This window comes from Stegostoma tigrinum, chromosome 2 (genome assembly GCF_030684315.1).
Source record: "Stegostoma tigrinum isolate sSteTig4 chromosome 2, sSteTig4.hap1, whole genome shotgun sequence".
Taxonomy (NCBI): Eukaryota; Metazoa; Chordata; class Chondrichthyes; order Orectolobiformes; family Stegostomatidae; genus Stegostoma; species Stegostoma tigrinum.
Genome location: NC_081355.1, coordinates 55,129,586 through 55,146,525, shown reverse-complemented (window position 1 = coordinate 55,146,525; position 16,940 = coordinate 55,129,586). Strand labels below are relative to the sequence as shown.

General features: G+C 37.2%; 1 protein-coding gene across 5 annotated transcripts in view; it reads left to right on the top strand.

Moving 5' to 3' along the window:
* Window positions 1–16,940, top strand: part of osbpl3b (oxysterol binding protein-like 3b) — a 196,194-nt gene that overhangs the window by 66,640 nt on the left and 112,614 nt on the right. For 3 of the 5 annotated variants that reach the window (XM_048563478.2, XM_048563459.2, XM_059654041.1), the window contains exons 3-6: window positions 8,721–8,840; window positions 12,989–13,042; window positions 13,889–14,002; window positions 14,087–14,257. In XM_048563478.2, coding sequence (XP_048419435.1) covers window positions 8,721–8,840; window positions 12,989–13,042; window positions 13,889–14,002; window positions 14,087–14,257 — 459 coding nt within the window. The remainder of the gene's footprint in view (window positions 1–8,720; window positions 8,841–12,988; window positions 13,043–13,888; window positions 14,003–14,086; window positions 14,258–16,940) is intronic. The other 2 variants (XM_059654038.1, XM_048563469.2) reach the window with 1 other exon arrangement.

Below are 16,940 nucleotides of genomic sequence, written 5' to 3'. Positions count from 1 at the left end.
TTACGTGAGTTTACAGGGTACCTTAGATTCATGACAGATCCCGAACACACGAGAGCACATGTTGAGATTAGCAATGTTGGCATAGTTTGCATGTTCCATTCTATCAACAAAAGATTGTGACTAGTAAGCTATAATTGGCTCAATTCAATTTTACGGAAGCAGGAGAGAGACAAGAAAATCTCGCCATTCATTGGTATTGTCAAAGTTTGACCAGACCAAAAGCGGAGTAGGTTGGGTTTTGAAACAAACTTTGAGCACTGATAGTTGTTCACAATCCCGGATAAATTACTAGCATAGAATGGAACAAAAACAAAGTTGCTAGAAAAGCTTAGAAGGCCTGGCAGCATCTGTGGAGGAGAAAACCAAGTTAACGTTTCGGGTCCGCTGACCCTTCCTCAGTATAGTATGGAAGTCTAGTTATTCTAGTTTCCCTTCCATGAAGGCATTCAGCAGACACTAGGGATTTTTAGAGATCACCAAGTTCAGAACCAGAGCTTGGTCAGCCATATAGTGGTCCAAAGACAATGAAGAAATCAAAACCAATTGTGAAACTATATAGGATTGGCAGAAATGTTTTCCTTTGTTGTCAACAATAAAGAGAGTTTGGACTGTAAGAGTCAGCGACCATTTTCAAGCAAATATTAGCAACCAGAACATAAATAGAAGTTGCCTGAAAGGATCAGTAGGTCTGACAGTATCTGTGAAGAAAAAAATCCTCCGAAGGGTCACTGGACGCGAAACGTTAACTCTGATTTTTTTTTCTTCACAGATGCTGCCAGACCTGCTGAGCTTTTCCAACAACTTCTGTTTTTGTTCCTGATTTACAGCAGTTCTTTCCGTTTTATTTAGCAACCAGAAGGTGAATGAACGGAATTTCCCACTGATACACATTGAAATAACTTCAGCTGAAGTAACTGAGTGCAACACAGATTGTTGAACAAATTGTGACGACAGATTTAAGTCTGATATTAGGTTCTGAGATGACTCTGAAGCAAAAGTTCAAACCAAGAATTTCATTTTTCTTCACCTTCGCAGGAAGAGCCCTCAGTACCAGTGACGGAGATCTTGCTAAGTAAGAAACAATCCTTTAGTAGCAGAACTGAGGAAGTGGACATGTTGGTGACACCAACAATGCAATCACTGAGATCATCTCACCTCATACCCACCTCTGTGGAGATAATTAATGATGTTAAAGATGCTCCAATGTAATGGCACTTTTGGACCATAGACTGTCAGAAAAGAATCAACGTCAACAGTCTTCAACCTGCCCATCTAACAGTCTTCTAAGGCTGAAAGGAGCATGTTCTGAGAGAATAGTGAAAACTCCAGACCGTATGAATATGTGAACTATGAGACTAAGCGGGAGATGGGGATGTAATAGAGTGCCGAATGTTATTAGATAAAGAAATCAATAAGCTAAATAATTGGAAAAGGCTTTGGGAAGAATTTATATAAGCATGTAAGAGCTTGAAAAGGTGAGTGCTGATGAATGCTTAAGTTTGCATTACATAGAACGTAGAACAGTACAACACAGTACAGGCCCTTCGGCCCACAATGTTGTGTATCTAACCTTCATCCCCACCTTATACTATCATTCATATGCTTATCCAATAGCCACTTAAATGCCCCTAATGAGGCCGACTCCACTATCCTCTCCGGCAATGCATTCCACTCCCCGACCATTCTCTGAATAAAGAACCTGTCTCTGATGTCTCCCCTATTTCTACCTCCATTCACTTTAAAACTATGCCCCCTTGTAATAGCTACCTTCACTCTAGGAAAAAGTCTCTGGCTGCCTCCACTATCTATACCTCTGATCATTTTGTACGCCTCTATCAAGTCACCTCTCGTTCTTCGTCGTTCTAAAGCGAAAAGCCCTAACGCTCTCAACCTTCCCTCGTAAGACCTTCCCTCCACTCTAGGAAACATCCTGATAAATCTCCTCTGCACCTTTTCCAACACTTCCACATGTTTTCTATAATGAGGTGACCAGATTTGGTCACAATAGTGGCCAAACCAGGCGCTTGTATAGCTAGAGCATAACTTCACCGCTCTTGAACTCAATCCCTCTGTTAATGAAAGCTAACACACCATATGCCACCTTAACAACTTTATCCACCTGGGTGGCAACTTTCAGGGAACTGTGGACATGAACCCCAAGATCCCTCTGTTCCTCCACACTGCTAAGAATCTTTCTGTTAACCTTGTATTCCGCTTTCAAGTTTTTCCTACCAAAATGAATCACCACACGCTTTTCAGGGTTAAACTCTATCCGCCACTTCTCAGCCCAGCTCTGCATGCTATCAATGCCCCTTTGTAGCCTAGAATAACTCTTTGCAGTATCCACAACTCGACTCACCTTTGTATCGTCCGCAAACTTACTAATCCACCCTTCCACTCCTACATCCAAGTCATTTACAAAAATCACAAGTAGAAGAGGACCCAGAACAGATCCTTGCAGTACATCACTTGTGACTGAGTGTCATGTTGAATATTTTCTGTCCACTACCACCATTTGTCTTCAGCCAATTCTGAATCCAATCTGCCGCATTTCCCCTATCCCATGCCTCCTTATCTTCTATCATGTCACAGAATGAGATTAGACCATTAAAAATTGGGCAATGTGAGATCTGATCTCAGTCTTTGCTCAATTAACTAGACTCAGCAGTGGAGGAAGTGGGGGAGGGTAAGGGCAATGACAATGGCCTCAACATCCTTACACAATCCAGTGACCTGTGCGAGGGAACGCATGTGTATGTGAACATTAGTTGATTGTTGGATTGAACTTAACTGCTTGTCTGAAATGTTATAATATAGATTTCAGAACTTTAATAACTGTTCACTGATTGAATGATTCGACAAAACACAGACTTAGATATAGAAAAAAGTAGCAATGACTCTGCTAGGAATAAACTATTATAGGCGAGCACAAATTTATACCGGAATGGAAAGCAACTGCCATGAGTCAGCAAGATTACATATCTGAAACTGTTTTGATGCCTGCTTGATAAATTGGATGCTTTATTGCCGCAAAGAAAAGGATTGCCCTTCAGAGGAATTTATGGAATTAATCATAAAAACTGCGTGTCTTTAAATAGGCAGTCCAGGCCAAAATGTAACAAGGAACAAAGAGGCCACTTCTGAAAAGAAGGCAAACTGCAGACTTGCAGGAACTTTTTAAAAAATCAATCATATAACGCATTGACTGAAGGACAAAAAACTGTCAAAGAATTGAACATCAGACCTCCCCCTTTAGCAGAACTTCAAAGAACAACAGTGCACAAGGACTGAACCCTGGACAGTTCCAAAGTCAGACCACCATTAGTTGAAATCTTGCCCTGATTGCACTATTAATTGGGTAATAGCTAAGTTGGGTTGTGAGGATTACCTTGCTACTTGAGGGGTTTTATTTTGGTTGCTACATGCAATAAAAAGTTTTTAAAATCCTCGTTTCAGTACTTCAGTACTGAGATTTCTTAATAAGTAGACGAATTAAAGGTAACGTCGTGATTTACCCACTACAAAACCCTGTCTTCAGCTCAGAAAATCAACTAACTCTTGCTGGTTCTGGTGTTTGGGCGAAGATGCTGTCAATGCAGACAGATCAGAAGCCTCACGTTAGTCACAGATTTACAATGATTTTAGCAGACTTGGAAGAATAGCTTGGTGCCACTAAACCCATACCATGGTGGGTGGTAATGCAGAGGGTCTGTTGAGCAGACTGCTGATCATAACTGGTCCATGCGGAGCACAACTTTAGCGTAGAACACTTGACGAAAATGGCTTGTTTTTGTGCTGTAAATTTCATGTTAATGAAGAAACTAGGTGAAATTCTAATAAATACTTTCCATAAATTAAGAAGTAGAATATATCCAGCCAACTTGTGAGAAACTCGATGTTATTCATATGCTGTATCAAGTTAACAAAATATCTTTTGCTTGGACCTGTGGGATTGAAACCACAGACAGAATAACCTATAAGATAGGGATAGGATTGTATTTTTTTTGCCAGTTTTTAAGTAGCAAGCAAGAAACTAATAGCTTCTATCTTGTGTTTAAATTAGGCATTCTTGGAAAATGGTTTAGACCTGGAAAATAAGTAAAAGATTGATCAAACCAGCAGCATTAAATCAAGCAAAAATGATTTTAGAATCTTAATTTTGAATCTTTGGTATTCTTTTCTTTTTGTGCCCATTTATTCTCAAACCTATTAATATTTTTTGCCAATTTTGGATTATTAACTTTACTATGAATTTGTGGATTTAATTATGTGAAGTAAGTTTAAGTGCCTGATTCCTGTTGTCTTTCTCTATCTTTTAATTTTAATGTTACTTAGTGTGTTGAAACAACCAGCAAATAATTGTAGCAGTATAACTGTCATAATTAAGTTTACAAAGATATCATCAAACTAACCTTAAATGATACTTAACATCTCAGTAATATGCTGTCAACAAGTGCTTTCTAATCTTTAGCTAGATTGTGTTGTTCACACGTCTGAATTGCAGTAACAAGTGTTAATCCCTAAGTAACAAATGAGAAATATCTACTGTGAAATTGAAATGACTGTTCAGCAGGAGCTAAGCAGTATAACAGAATAGTGCACTTCATGGCAAAAATCAGGATTAAACAGTCATAAATTTTCATTAATTAAATGGAGTATAAATTTTAATTGAAATCTTTTTTCACTTAATCACCAGCAGCAGCTTCAGTTTTGAATGGTGAATGTTGAACTTTCTATTTGCGCAAATTTAATAGATGCTTGGTATATATGCATTCATAAATGTGAGCGTTGTAACAACCTTTGACAGGATTTTCTTTTAAATGCATTTGTGGTGGGAACCAGAACAATCTTTCTTCTCCTTCTCCCTCCCAACAGTTAGTAGCCATTAACAGGGCTTTTTTTCTGTATTGATCCTGAGGGAAGACAGGGTTTCCTTGACCGTTCATCAGCAGTGTGCATAAAACTATGGCAAATTTTCAACTGTTGGTTTTATTGTGCAAAAGTTCTTTTTGTGCACGTGGCCCAGTTATATCCCAAAGCTTATTGTGCTGTAATATACATTCCAAATGTGTTAAAGCCCAGATGCAAATGAAGCAGCAAATGTACTTCTTGGCTATGGTACTGGGAGAACTCCCTATCGTTGGAACAATACACTGAGATTTTTATATTAACTGGAAGAGGACAGATATGGTCTCGATGTATGATATCACTTCAAATGTGAAAAGCACCTAAACGGAATGTTTTCTGCTCATCAAGGGTCTATAGGTGTAGAACATAACGTGTTATAACATAACATTGCAATAGAGCAAAGGGAGAAAGGGATCTCTTGACTAAAGGTTTATATGATTCATCTTCAGAGTACACTTCTGCCTCCACTGAGGGCACCAGCAATATATATAGTGGGTACAGTTGGACTCTGCCACTTCCTCAACCTGAGCCTGCAATGCCACAGCATGGCAAAGATGGGGCTAGCAGTAGTTATCAATGTCCTGGATTGCTGTTGCAGAGAAACCTTCCAACTGGAACCAGTGACGTTGCTAAAATGTTTTGATTTGCCTTTTTTTGTTTGATTGGGAGGTCACGATTGATGTAATGAAAAGGAGACTTCATTGTCTTAGCTCCAAGCAGGAGGCTGAGCATATGGCATTACCATCAGTTATGCATGTTGCTCCATGGCCACTACATCTCGATATTGGAGAGACTGAAAGTTGAAAGTTTTAGATTTGGTGCCAGTGAAGTGGGCTGCTTTGTCCTTGGTGGTGTGAAGCTTTCGAGTTGTTTGAGCTGCACTCATCTAACCATCATGCATCTAATTCTGTGCTGGATCTACTTTCCAAAGGAGACCTTTAAGAAAAGTAGCCGCTGGTATATTGAAAATGTTCAAATTCTAAAGACTCCCAGCAAAGCAATATCAGTAGATGTTGGTGTTTGAATTGAGAATAACTGGTAGATGACTTGGGTTTTGCCGATGCGTAAGTTACCCAATATCCTGGTGAAGAAGACTAAAAGGGGAAGATTGATTGAAAATGCTAATTTTTATTTCTAAATATGCTGCTAAATGGTGTTTCTTTGTGAACAAAGATAGAAGTCAATGAGGTGTTCCTTTTTCTTAGATAGCAGTTCTAAAGAGTGATCATGATCTTCATGTCCATTTTACATCTACCTTATTTTTAATTTCCATGAAATCAATAGGCACTGTTCAAAGGGCTGCCAAATAGCTTTTGGCAGTTATTGCCTGACATAAATTTTCTCCTCAATAACTTTTTCTGACAAACTTCTCCTTTGTTTGATTTTCCTTTGTTGCCATTGACTTGTTCCAAAGCTAACTGCCAGAACTTCTCAGCACTGAAACCATTGTGTAAAGTTCATTCCTATTTGAAGGAATAGAGCTCATGCAGGCAGCATATATATTTGATATCTGTAAATGCAGTAACTGGGAGAGCATTTTTTTATGTTACTGTAAATTGAACTTTCAATGTCAATGAATAATGTTGGTTTTAGTTAAAAAGAAATGTCTTTTGCAGGGTAAACAAAGCCTTGACTGTTGCAGACCTTGCCGTTGTTTTCACACCATCCCTGGTCTCTCTCATCTCTATCTCTTCAACCTCCTATAACACTTTGAGTTTTCTGTGGTGTTTCAATTCGGACTCCTTGAACATCCCGCATTTGATTTGTTCCACCATTGCTGACCATGTCTTTGGCTACTTGGATTCTGAAATTCCTTCCTTCAATCTTTCCACCTCATTTTTCTCCTTTTCTGATGAACTTCAAACCTGTCTGTTTGACCAAGCGATTGGCCATTTGACTTAACATCTCAAAATGTGATTTTATATCAAACTTTGTAGTATTTCTGAGAAGTACCTAGGATTGCATTATGAACACATTATAAATGGAAGTTGCTTTAACTGTTAGAAATGTTTACTGTGTTAAATTCTGTTAGTGGGAATTATATTCCAGATTCCACATGACCAGTGCCTGGATTGAGATCATAGTGAACTGGTAACACTTTGCTTTTTGCCTGCAGGTAACAGCACTAGTTTATGAAATCTGTTGCTTAATAACCAAAAGTAGGACAGCAATTAATTGTTCAAAATGAAGGCCTACAAAATCCCAAGTTATTCATCTCTGTGGTTTGTTTAGCCGTTTTGCGTTGCGGTTAGGAGTTGACCATTCTATTAAGCTGGAGTCACATGGACAGACTGGGCAAGGGTGACCGTTTTCGTTCCCAAAAAATGAGCAGAGCAGTTGGCTGATCAGCGCAATATCTCAGTCATTTTTACTGATGCAAGCTTTTGTTTTTCTCCCCACGTTGTTTCAGTTCAATTTTCTTTCCAATCAAACTGCAATGATTTGAATTTATAGTCTAAGTTATTAATTCTGCAGCTGCTGCTTGTAGCCACTCCTGTCAGGATACATCTCCTATATCTGCCTTGCACCATTTTCACGTCTCCACTGTAAGTCATTTGCAAGCTCTGTCAGTCATCCAACTACTCCTATGTCAATCCCTGTTTCTGATGCCTCCATTTGCTTCTTTTGGAAGTAATATCTGTAGAGTTTTGACTTTAATCAAACAGCAGAAATACTGATTTTTCTTTTCTCAAGGTCATTTTGAAGCATTCTTTTTGTGCTTGAATAAGTGCAAAACATTGGTATTGCTTCAGCCGTTCTCTGTTATAAGACCTAACACAACTTACATAGTTGTTCCAGTGTGATTCTATCCACTTAAACTTTTGCTTTAGTTTATTCTAATGTATTCATTTTAACCACTGTTATTTTTGAATTCAAATATTAAAATGCATACCTGTTCTAAACTTCCAGATTTGAATTTGAGTCATGACATTTTATAGGTCCTCTTGAATCTGCCATTTATGCAGTGTTGTCGGAAGAATACAGATTAATGTTCTTGCCTCAAACTTTTATCTCTGAAGCAATCTGACTCTCTGAATAAATTTTCTGTACAGCTTTAATAATTCTGGTGACAGTAAACAGCTTTGTATACTCCTTGACTTAAAAAATATCTGACCTTCTTCTAACCAGATGCTTGTTGCCTTGGTCTTTGCATAAGCTCTGGAAAAATCTCGCATCCGTACTATCAGTGTCATGATTCAGCAATAATTCAGTTGGCTTTTGATGAAGCACATTACACTTCACAGACCATGAGAGAGCTTTTTTTGAACGTTCATGTTTACTTCTAAATATGCTTTGATCATTTGTTCTTTGTTTGAATGTTTATTTTCTTGTTTTGACTGTAGGTCTGAATCCAAATTACAAATTTCTGATTCAAGTGTGTTACTATTTCTTTGCTTTATGATTTTTCACTTTAATACAATGACTCTTCAGGCTTATTGCTGTAAAATGATTGCACTCCACTACTTTCTTTAAGTTTATTCAGTAATTTCGCGAATAATGGATATTTCAAGTCGCTTGGAATGAATCATTCAGTAAATATTTAATTATGGCTCCTAATTCTGTTTCCTTTAACAGTTTTTCTTTCATGTTTTGCACAACTGCTAGCTCATTTTTATTATGTGTTTTACTGTGCTTGGAATAGCTGTAGAAGCTCTTCTAGAGAGCAGAACGGATTATCAGAAATCAACTGAGTTTGCCGATTAATAAATTATTAGAAGGGACTAAAATGTGCAGTTCTCTGCAGCCTTCTGCGAAGTGTTTGTACTTCAAAAATATTGTGAATGCTTTGATTTTTTTTTTTCGCTTTTAAGCAGGATAGCTGGGAGATCGTGGAAGGACTTCGAGATAACATGAGTAATATCCAAGAGCCTCAGAAGAAGGAAGGTTACTTGCTGAAGAAGAGGAAGTGGCCCCTTAAGGGCTGGCATAAGGTATGCTTTGTGTACAGTTGAGGCACTACTGTGGTAAGGTGATTGAACTCATTAAGAAAATTTCTAATAATAAGCACTGATACATCAGTACATTCATGAGTGATGTGTGTATACATGTGTGTAACATACGCACGTCTGCATTTCTATGCTCTGAGCAATGCAGTGTCAGTTTTAGATAGAAAATGACATTTGGCCTACCTAAACAAGTGACTTTCAAACCAATTTTGACTGATGGACCACTTTCCTCTCAGCAATCCTATTCCACCCCCATTTTAAAAAAAATCTAGAATGTACTATATAATATTTGTGAATCATAGAATCCCTACAGTGCAGGAAGAGGCCATTAGGCCTGACATACCGAACAGCATCCCACACTAACCCCAGTGACCCCACATTTACCATGACTAATCTGTCTAAATAGCATATCTCTGGACATTATGGATAACTTAGCATGGCTAAGCCACTAAACTGCACAACTTTGGACTATGGGAAGAAAAGTACATGGTGGAAACCCATGCACACAAAGGGAGAGCATGCAAACTCTACGTAGTCACCCAAGGCTGGAATTGAAACCAGGCCCCTGGTGCTGAGATGAAGCAGTGCTTGCCGCTAAGCTGCCATGCAAGTGCTTCATGTAAAACATGCTTTTAGAGTTACAGATGTTTACTTACATATATTTAATTACAGAATCAGTATAGAGTAGGTGTGATGATCATCAACCTGCTCTTCAAACTCCTCTGTGCCTTCCCCTGAGCTGAAATAACTAACTTAATCTCTACTGCACATTTTGGGTATCTCACTGATTCTGCCTCCTAGCTCTTGCAGAACCTAAGTCTGCCTGTTCCCCTATCCACTTGGCCACTTAGAAGGCTAGCTGTCTACAGTAAGGACTAGACAATCATCTGGCAGGTCTCTGCACATCCCTTGGGGTGAGAGCCACAATAGTACTGATCTGCATTATTGTTTTGATGCAGTTCTAATGCACACAAATCACATTTGTTAACACTAAAGCTGTAGTTGTTTGTTGAAACTCATTCAGGGTTTTTACTCTACTAGCCATATTACTACATCTTAGTAAAAAATAAAGAAGTACCTCCTGACTTGTCAATTTTCCTTGCGCCCTTATGCCTTTTGTAAGTAGCATACCTGGGGGCAATTTTCTTAATTTTTATAATTTGTGCATTGCCATAAATGTTACACAAAACAATAGCCATCTGTGAACTTTGTGAGATGCTATCGACAACTATCTGTCAATCAGATACCTGTCCAGGAACTGCAGCTTATATTGTATGCTCATTGCATATTCATATTTCTCCTCTATCTACCAGCTCTGTCATCAGCTCGAGAAATTCAATTACATGAATCAACTGTCCTACTTGTAAAACCATATCAAGCAACCCATACTTCTTAGGATGCTTCCTTTTATATTTTGCTTGACATATCCTGTATAGTGAATATAGAGCTAACAGATCTTTATTTTGCATCGCCTCTTATTTTTTAAATGTTGTTCAGCATCCCAATCGACATACTTTGTCACTCCTGAAAAGATATCCACTGGTGCAGGCTCAATTATTCAACATTCATCAAAATTCTAGGGTAAAACCTGTCAACTGTGAGCCTTCTTTCCCTTGAGCTTGAATAACCTCTTCAAACTAACTGATTTATAATTTTAGTTCATTTTACCATGTGAGGCATTTTTCCGTCATTTCTTTTGTGAGCAGTTTTGAAAAATAGTATTTGAGCACTCCAGCAATGGTTTTGAATCTATTTCTTTCATCCATAGCCATCACTTCCTCATTCTCCAATTTTAGTAGGCCAAGATCTCTTTGCACCCTTCACTTATTCCTAATGATGCTTTAGGTTTGCTTGCTTTGCAATTTTCCAGCCTATCTTTTCAGATCTCAGTAATCGGTTCTCTTTTGGATTACTGAACTGTTTTGGCTTGGGTTCTGCAGTAATAATAACAGGAAATTGTCAACACTTGTCACTAATCCTCTGAAACTGAGGGCAATTTCTGGGGTCTGCATGTGCATTATTAAACGAGGAAATCAAGTTGCTGTCAATGATTCTGTGTTCTTCCATAGAGGGTGATGTTGAACTCTGTGTGGATGATAATCAATTAGAATTCACTGATCTTACAAGAACCTCAATCGAACATTTCCCCCCCACCCACTTACACATGCACACATGGTCATATGACTGCCCTATTGTCGAGGACTTTGACCGGCATGTTAACTCATACCTACAGATAATGTGTATTTATTGATAAACTGTAAAGGCATTACAAAAATTTGTAATTAAGATATTTCTGTGGCTACTGTACAATTTGTTTATTCTGATTTCTGTAAAGATTTATGAAATTTGAAGAAAAATCAATACTTTTTTTTTGTCTGTGGACATATGTAAGTATGTTGGATTGAGTGCCCTGCTGATTGCCCTGACTCTTCCTGGATATTTAGAGATCCTGTATGCTTTATACCAAAGTAATGTTAGGAATGGTGTGATCTATGTCACAGAGTTTACTACATCTTTCAGGGCAACTTCCTTCATGCCCGTGTTGAGCAAACCGTTCATTGGCTAACCACGAAATTCAGGCCATTTCTATGAATGATTTACTGACACCAATGATTATTAATTTCTGCTATTAACTTCTGACTGCTCATGCTCCCCTTTCATGAATGTAATTCTGTGCATTAGCAATTTTTAAAAAAAAAAGCGGATTTTTAAAAAATTCCAAAAATAAAGAAACTTTGCTAGACATATTTTACATGTTCCAGTCTATACTTTCATTCAAATCTTTTCATTTTAAATTCTTTTATTTTTACTTTAAAATCCTTTTAAAACCATTCCACTATACTTTCGCTGAATGATGCCCGTTTTTGCCATTCCTATTCATTCCCATACCCAAAAAAAGACCTTTTTCTTGAGGTTGTAGTAGAACCAGGACTTCTACGTTTTGGTGCCTAGCATTTTTTATTTTTCTGAATCTTCTCTTCTAAATTGCAAATATCCTGACCTATGTCCCCATTTCTTAAAGTCAAGGATTCTTTTTTTTTTCCTCAACTTGCCGTCTAGTTTCAAAGATGTCTGTTCTAGCAGTTTTTCAGAATTGTATTATTTAAACAATATTGTCTCTCATTTGGTGAATCAATACTTGATGTATTGCAAACAATTTCATCTGCCCATTTCAGTCATCTCCTATAGTCCGTTACTATCATCCTCACTGTTTATTACATTTAGTTGGAATAGTTTTGTCACTTTTTGAAAGTAAAGCCAATATTCCAAATTTTGATTTAATTACCCTTCTGTAGACACCAACCCTTCGTAACTCCACCAGTTCCCTGCACTCAAGTAGCATGTTCACATTGCATTCCTCAGTTGATTTGACAGGTGGTTCACTGGAGTCATAAACCAATGTCACACCTGTTCAAAAAAGTAAAATCAGGTTGGTCAGACATGACCTCTCCTTAACAAAATAATGATGACTGTTCTTAATTGATTCCTTACTCTCCAAATGCGGATTATGTAGCACGGGGACCTGATTGGGATGTATAACGTCATGAGGGACATAGACAGGAAGGAACATTTCCCAATGGTGGAAGGATCAAAGAACCAGGGGCACAGATGTAAAGTTAAGGACTCAAGGTTTAGAGGGGATGTGAGGGAAAAATCTTTCTCACTCAGAGGGTAGTGGTTATCTAGAACTTGTGCCTGTAAGGGTGTTAGATGCAAAATCCATCATAACATTTAATGAGTGTTTAGATTTTTAGCTGTAAACATACAAACTATAGGCCCAAATGGTAGAAGATGCAATTAAAATAAATAGGCGATTGCTTTTGACTGGGGTAGACTTGATGGTCCAAAGGGCCTTTTTCTAAGTTGTAGACCTCGATGACCATAATAGTGAAAAGGATGATTAGTTGTGACCTTCTATTTCCAGTACAGGGACATTGTTCGCTTAAGACTGCATAAACTGCTTGCTCCTCTAAGAATTATGGTTGGCAACAAATATATATGGGGTTAGATTTTATGTAGGTTTTCTACAGAGTAGAAATACAAAACCAAGATTGTTGTACAGTTATTCTACTGCACTAACCGTTTTCTGACTTGGATAAGTCTTGAATAAATATTCTCGTTTTCACTTCCAGCGATACTTCTTTTTAGATAAAGGGATCATGAAGTACTCAAAATCTCAGTCTGATGTGAGTATAAAAAGAATCACATTTGTAGATCTTTGTTTTGTAATGCTGTTCTAATTGCAAACTGTATAAGAACATCAATAAATTTACTAGATTTTGTTTGGGTAACAACAGTAAAACACCAGGATAAAATTTGTATTCCTATTTCAGATTGTGGTTCAGAACTTGCAACTCTGAATATTCAAGCGTAATTCTTAACATAATAGATAAATCAAATACAAAGAATGAACCGGTTGCCCTCTGTATACTTATTTTTCATTTTCTACCTCTGTAAACTTGAGCTCATAGGAAATATAATGAAAAATTCTCAAACTCGAACCAACTACCTTTCAATCCATAACTCCTGTGCTTTGTTGACCTACATCGGCTCTTGAGCCACCTTAATTTCAAAAATGTAATTGCTATATTCCAGCCCTTCAGTGCTTCAAAAATCTTGTGTCTCTTTTTAAATGATTCTCAAGTTCTGTATGACTGACTGTCCCTCTTGTGTCTTTGCCCATTTTTAATCTCATTGTGCTCCTCTGATAACTCTGTTCATCCAACTCTTGCCTCCTTGTGTATCCTCCAATTCACTAACCATCAATGGTTGTGGCTTCAGTAGTGTTTGTATTCTAAGTGTCTCCACCCCAGATCACTGCTACTTCAAAATCGTCCTGATTGAGCAAACATAATTTGACTTCAGAAGTGTTCTTTATGTTTTTCTGAGGTTCCTCAGCATGGAAAAGATGATATTATATAGACATAATTTGCTAATTACATTTGGAGCTATTCTAACACTTCAAATGGGGTGTGCTAATTCTGTACATGCATCTGCAAGGTCAGTTTTAAAATAAGGCTGTTTTTATTCAGATTGAGAAAGGAAAACTTCATGGATGCATTGATGTCGGCCTGTCTGTGATGTCGATAAAGGAAAAAGCAAAATGCATTGATATAGATACAGAGGAGCATATATATCACTTGAAGGTACTCAATACTTTTCTTTCGTAAAGCTATGCTTCATACTTTTTATTAATTCTCTCAGCTCACACTTTAATTAATTGTCTTTAGGTGAAATTCAAAGAGTCTTTTGATGATTGGGTGGCAAAGTTACGTCATCACAGATTATACCGTCAAAATGAAATTGCGAAGTTCCCACATGATATGTCTAGTCACTACTTCACAATATCATCTACTGCAGATTCCCCACCCAGCTCTTTGGACTCACCTTCTTTAAGAAAGGTAATCCAACAATTAAAATTTGATTTTCAAGTTTAAGAAGTAGAAACTTAATCTGAAGTTTTATCAGAAAATAATGCACATGACACTGCTTTGGATCCTGTGAGTGATTTTGAAATTGTTTATAATCTAATTATTTTCTTTCCTTTGCACATGGTGTTCTGTTCAATGGATTAACTAAGAATTGATTGAACTTAGCCATGAAGCTTGAGTCAGATGGTGAACCGGAACATTTGGTCCTTGATTATAAATTTGCACTTGATTGCACAAGTTCCCAAGTCCAAGATTCAGTGTTAAGCCCTAACTGTTTTTAAACTGTGGCATGGCCTTAGAGATGGTGGCTAGACAAGGAAAAAACATTCATGTGTTTAATTTGTGATTGAAAGTAAATGGGCAGTTGCTGTTGAGAGCAGATTGAAACTTGGTTCACCATTCTATTTTTGGAAAAATACATCAAGAATGATCTGAGATAATGGGAACTGCAGATGCTGGAGAATCCAAGATGATAAAATGTGAGGCTGGATGAACACAGCAGGCCAAGCAGCATCTCAGGAGCACAAAAGCTGACGTTTCGGGCCGAGACCCTTCATCAGAGAAGGGTCTAGGCCCGAAACGTCAGCTTTTGTGCTCCTGAGATGCTCCTTGGCCTGCTGTGTTCATCCAGCCTCACATTTTATTATCAAGAATGATCTCTTTGATTTAAGATTAAATAGTTGTTTATGCCTCCAAAACAGCATTGTTGGACCAACAGGGAGCATTGTTTCATGATTTGGAGCGATGTGGATTCAGAAATGGTTCCCAGGATTTTGAGTGTCATCAACTCTGTTTAATGTAGCACTAGGAAAGTGATCCATTTTTTTAATGTTGCTGTCTTTCAAAAGAGGTTTCAAGCAAAGTTAATTTTGCACAGGGTTAGACTATTTTTTAATATAGCCACAAACAGCCACGTGGATCAGCTTGCAGTCTACCACACATTGTTCACTATTTTGCAAACTGAATCAGTAATAGTTGATTGTCTCATCCTATATATGTTGGTCAGAATGATTAGAAGAGAACACCAGTCTGATCTGTAAACCTGTCTGTGTGTCAGGGAAGAGGAGAGGTAGCTGATCTTAATAAACAGCATACTGGTAGTCACTGAATGGGCAAAAAATAAGATTCAGAGACCCCTCACTGAACACACACATAAAAACAAAAAAGACATAAGGAATCAAAGTGTTTTAATAATAAGAGACTGGTGGGTATACTCCTCAGTCCCAAAGTCAAAAGCTAAAATGTAAATGTTCAGTTTGTGGCAGAAGGAATTGCCTGAAAAGAAAAGTAATTGCAAAAATCAGTAAATTAATTCATTTATGAAATATGTGTGGGTTAATTATTTCATAATATGCAAGAATAATAAAGAGATTAAACAAAGTAATGATATTTCTGTGTTCACTTGTTGTTCATACATTAAACAATTTACTAATTCAAATCTGTCCTCAACTGATGATATTTCTTGGTCCGCCTACAACAAGACTGGTAAAACATTTGTAAAAACATGGTTAAGCATGAAACATTCAGTTCAAATTACCAAGGGAATTCTGTTCATCACTGGACACTTTAGAAAGTATTGGACGGAAAGGCATTCTTCTAAAATTAAGAGATTGGACTATTTACTGACAAGTCAAGAGAGTATCTCAGGCATTATCTTACTGATATTTATAATTGTTATGTTTGGAAGGAATGTGTATGTGTTGAAATCCTTCAAATTGATATTCCTTTTAAAATATGTCTTCAATTAAATGTTTTAATATCTTCATTATTTGGTGAGCAGGTATTTTAATTGTGGTACGATATCTTTTAAGGAAAAGAGCTAACCAAGTTGTGATTCACTACGATGAATGTGAACTAGCATTTTCTTAAATGAAAAGCCAGTGAGTGGGTTTCAGAAGATTTCCTAGAGATTTGTTAATTGTAATGTAGTCCCAATTAGAAATTAAGCATATGATTTTTGGAGGTGTATGTATTTAATAAATCTTACTCTGTGTTTATTACTAATAAAGAAATTACAAGGCTTTCTATGCATTTTACAATTTAAGATTTAAACACTCAGGTAAGATAGAACTTTATCCCAAAGAGTTTGTTGTTAATTTTCCATGGAATGATATTGGTATCTTTTGTTTGAAATAAATGTAAGACAATAGCCTTAAAGTCCAGAATTGTCTTTTGAAAACCAGGAGGGCTGCATAAAATACATGCTGCGATCATGTTCTCCCTCCTTTCTGTTGGAAGTAGTGTTTGATATACCTGAATGCAAAATAAGGTTCTGAAAACACCATTTAAGATGCAAATATAGGTGAAGTGGTAAAAAACATTTTGTGATGGATCAACAGTATTGAAATGAAGTGTCTCAAATAAAGCAATGTAATTTCATTTTCAACAGTCTGGCAATGTCAGTAAGAGAAGTAGCATTCCAGTTTTTTTTTCAAATCCTGCACCTTGTTTTGACTCGGAGTGCTTTTTTAAAAAAAATCAGCTTTTTCAAAACCCTTTTTTTTTGATCAATTCTACATGTATTTTTTTAAGCTATCACATGCCACATAATGTCAAAAATGAACACAAGCTAATTCTAAGGTGTTCTTGCCTGAGAGTTGTTGTTATGCAGATGCCGGTGCAGGCAAAAAATTTACTGACACTTCATTCAGAT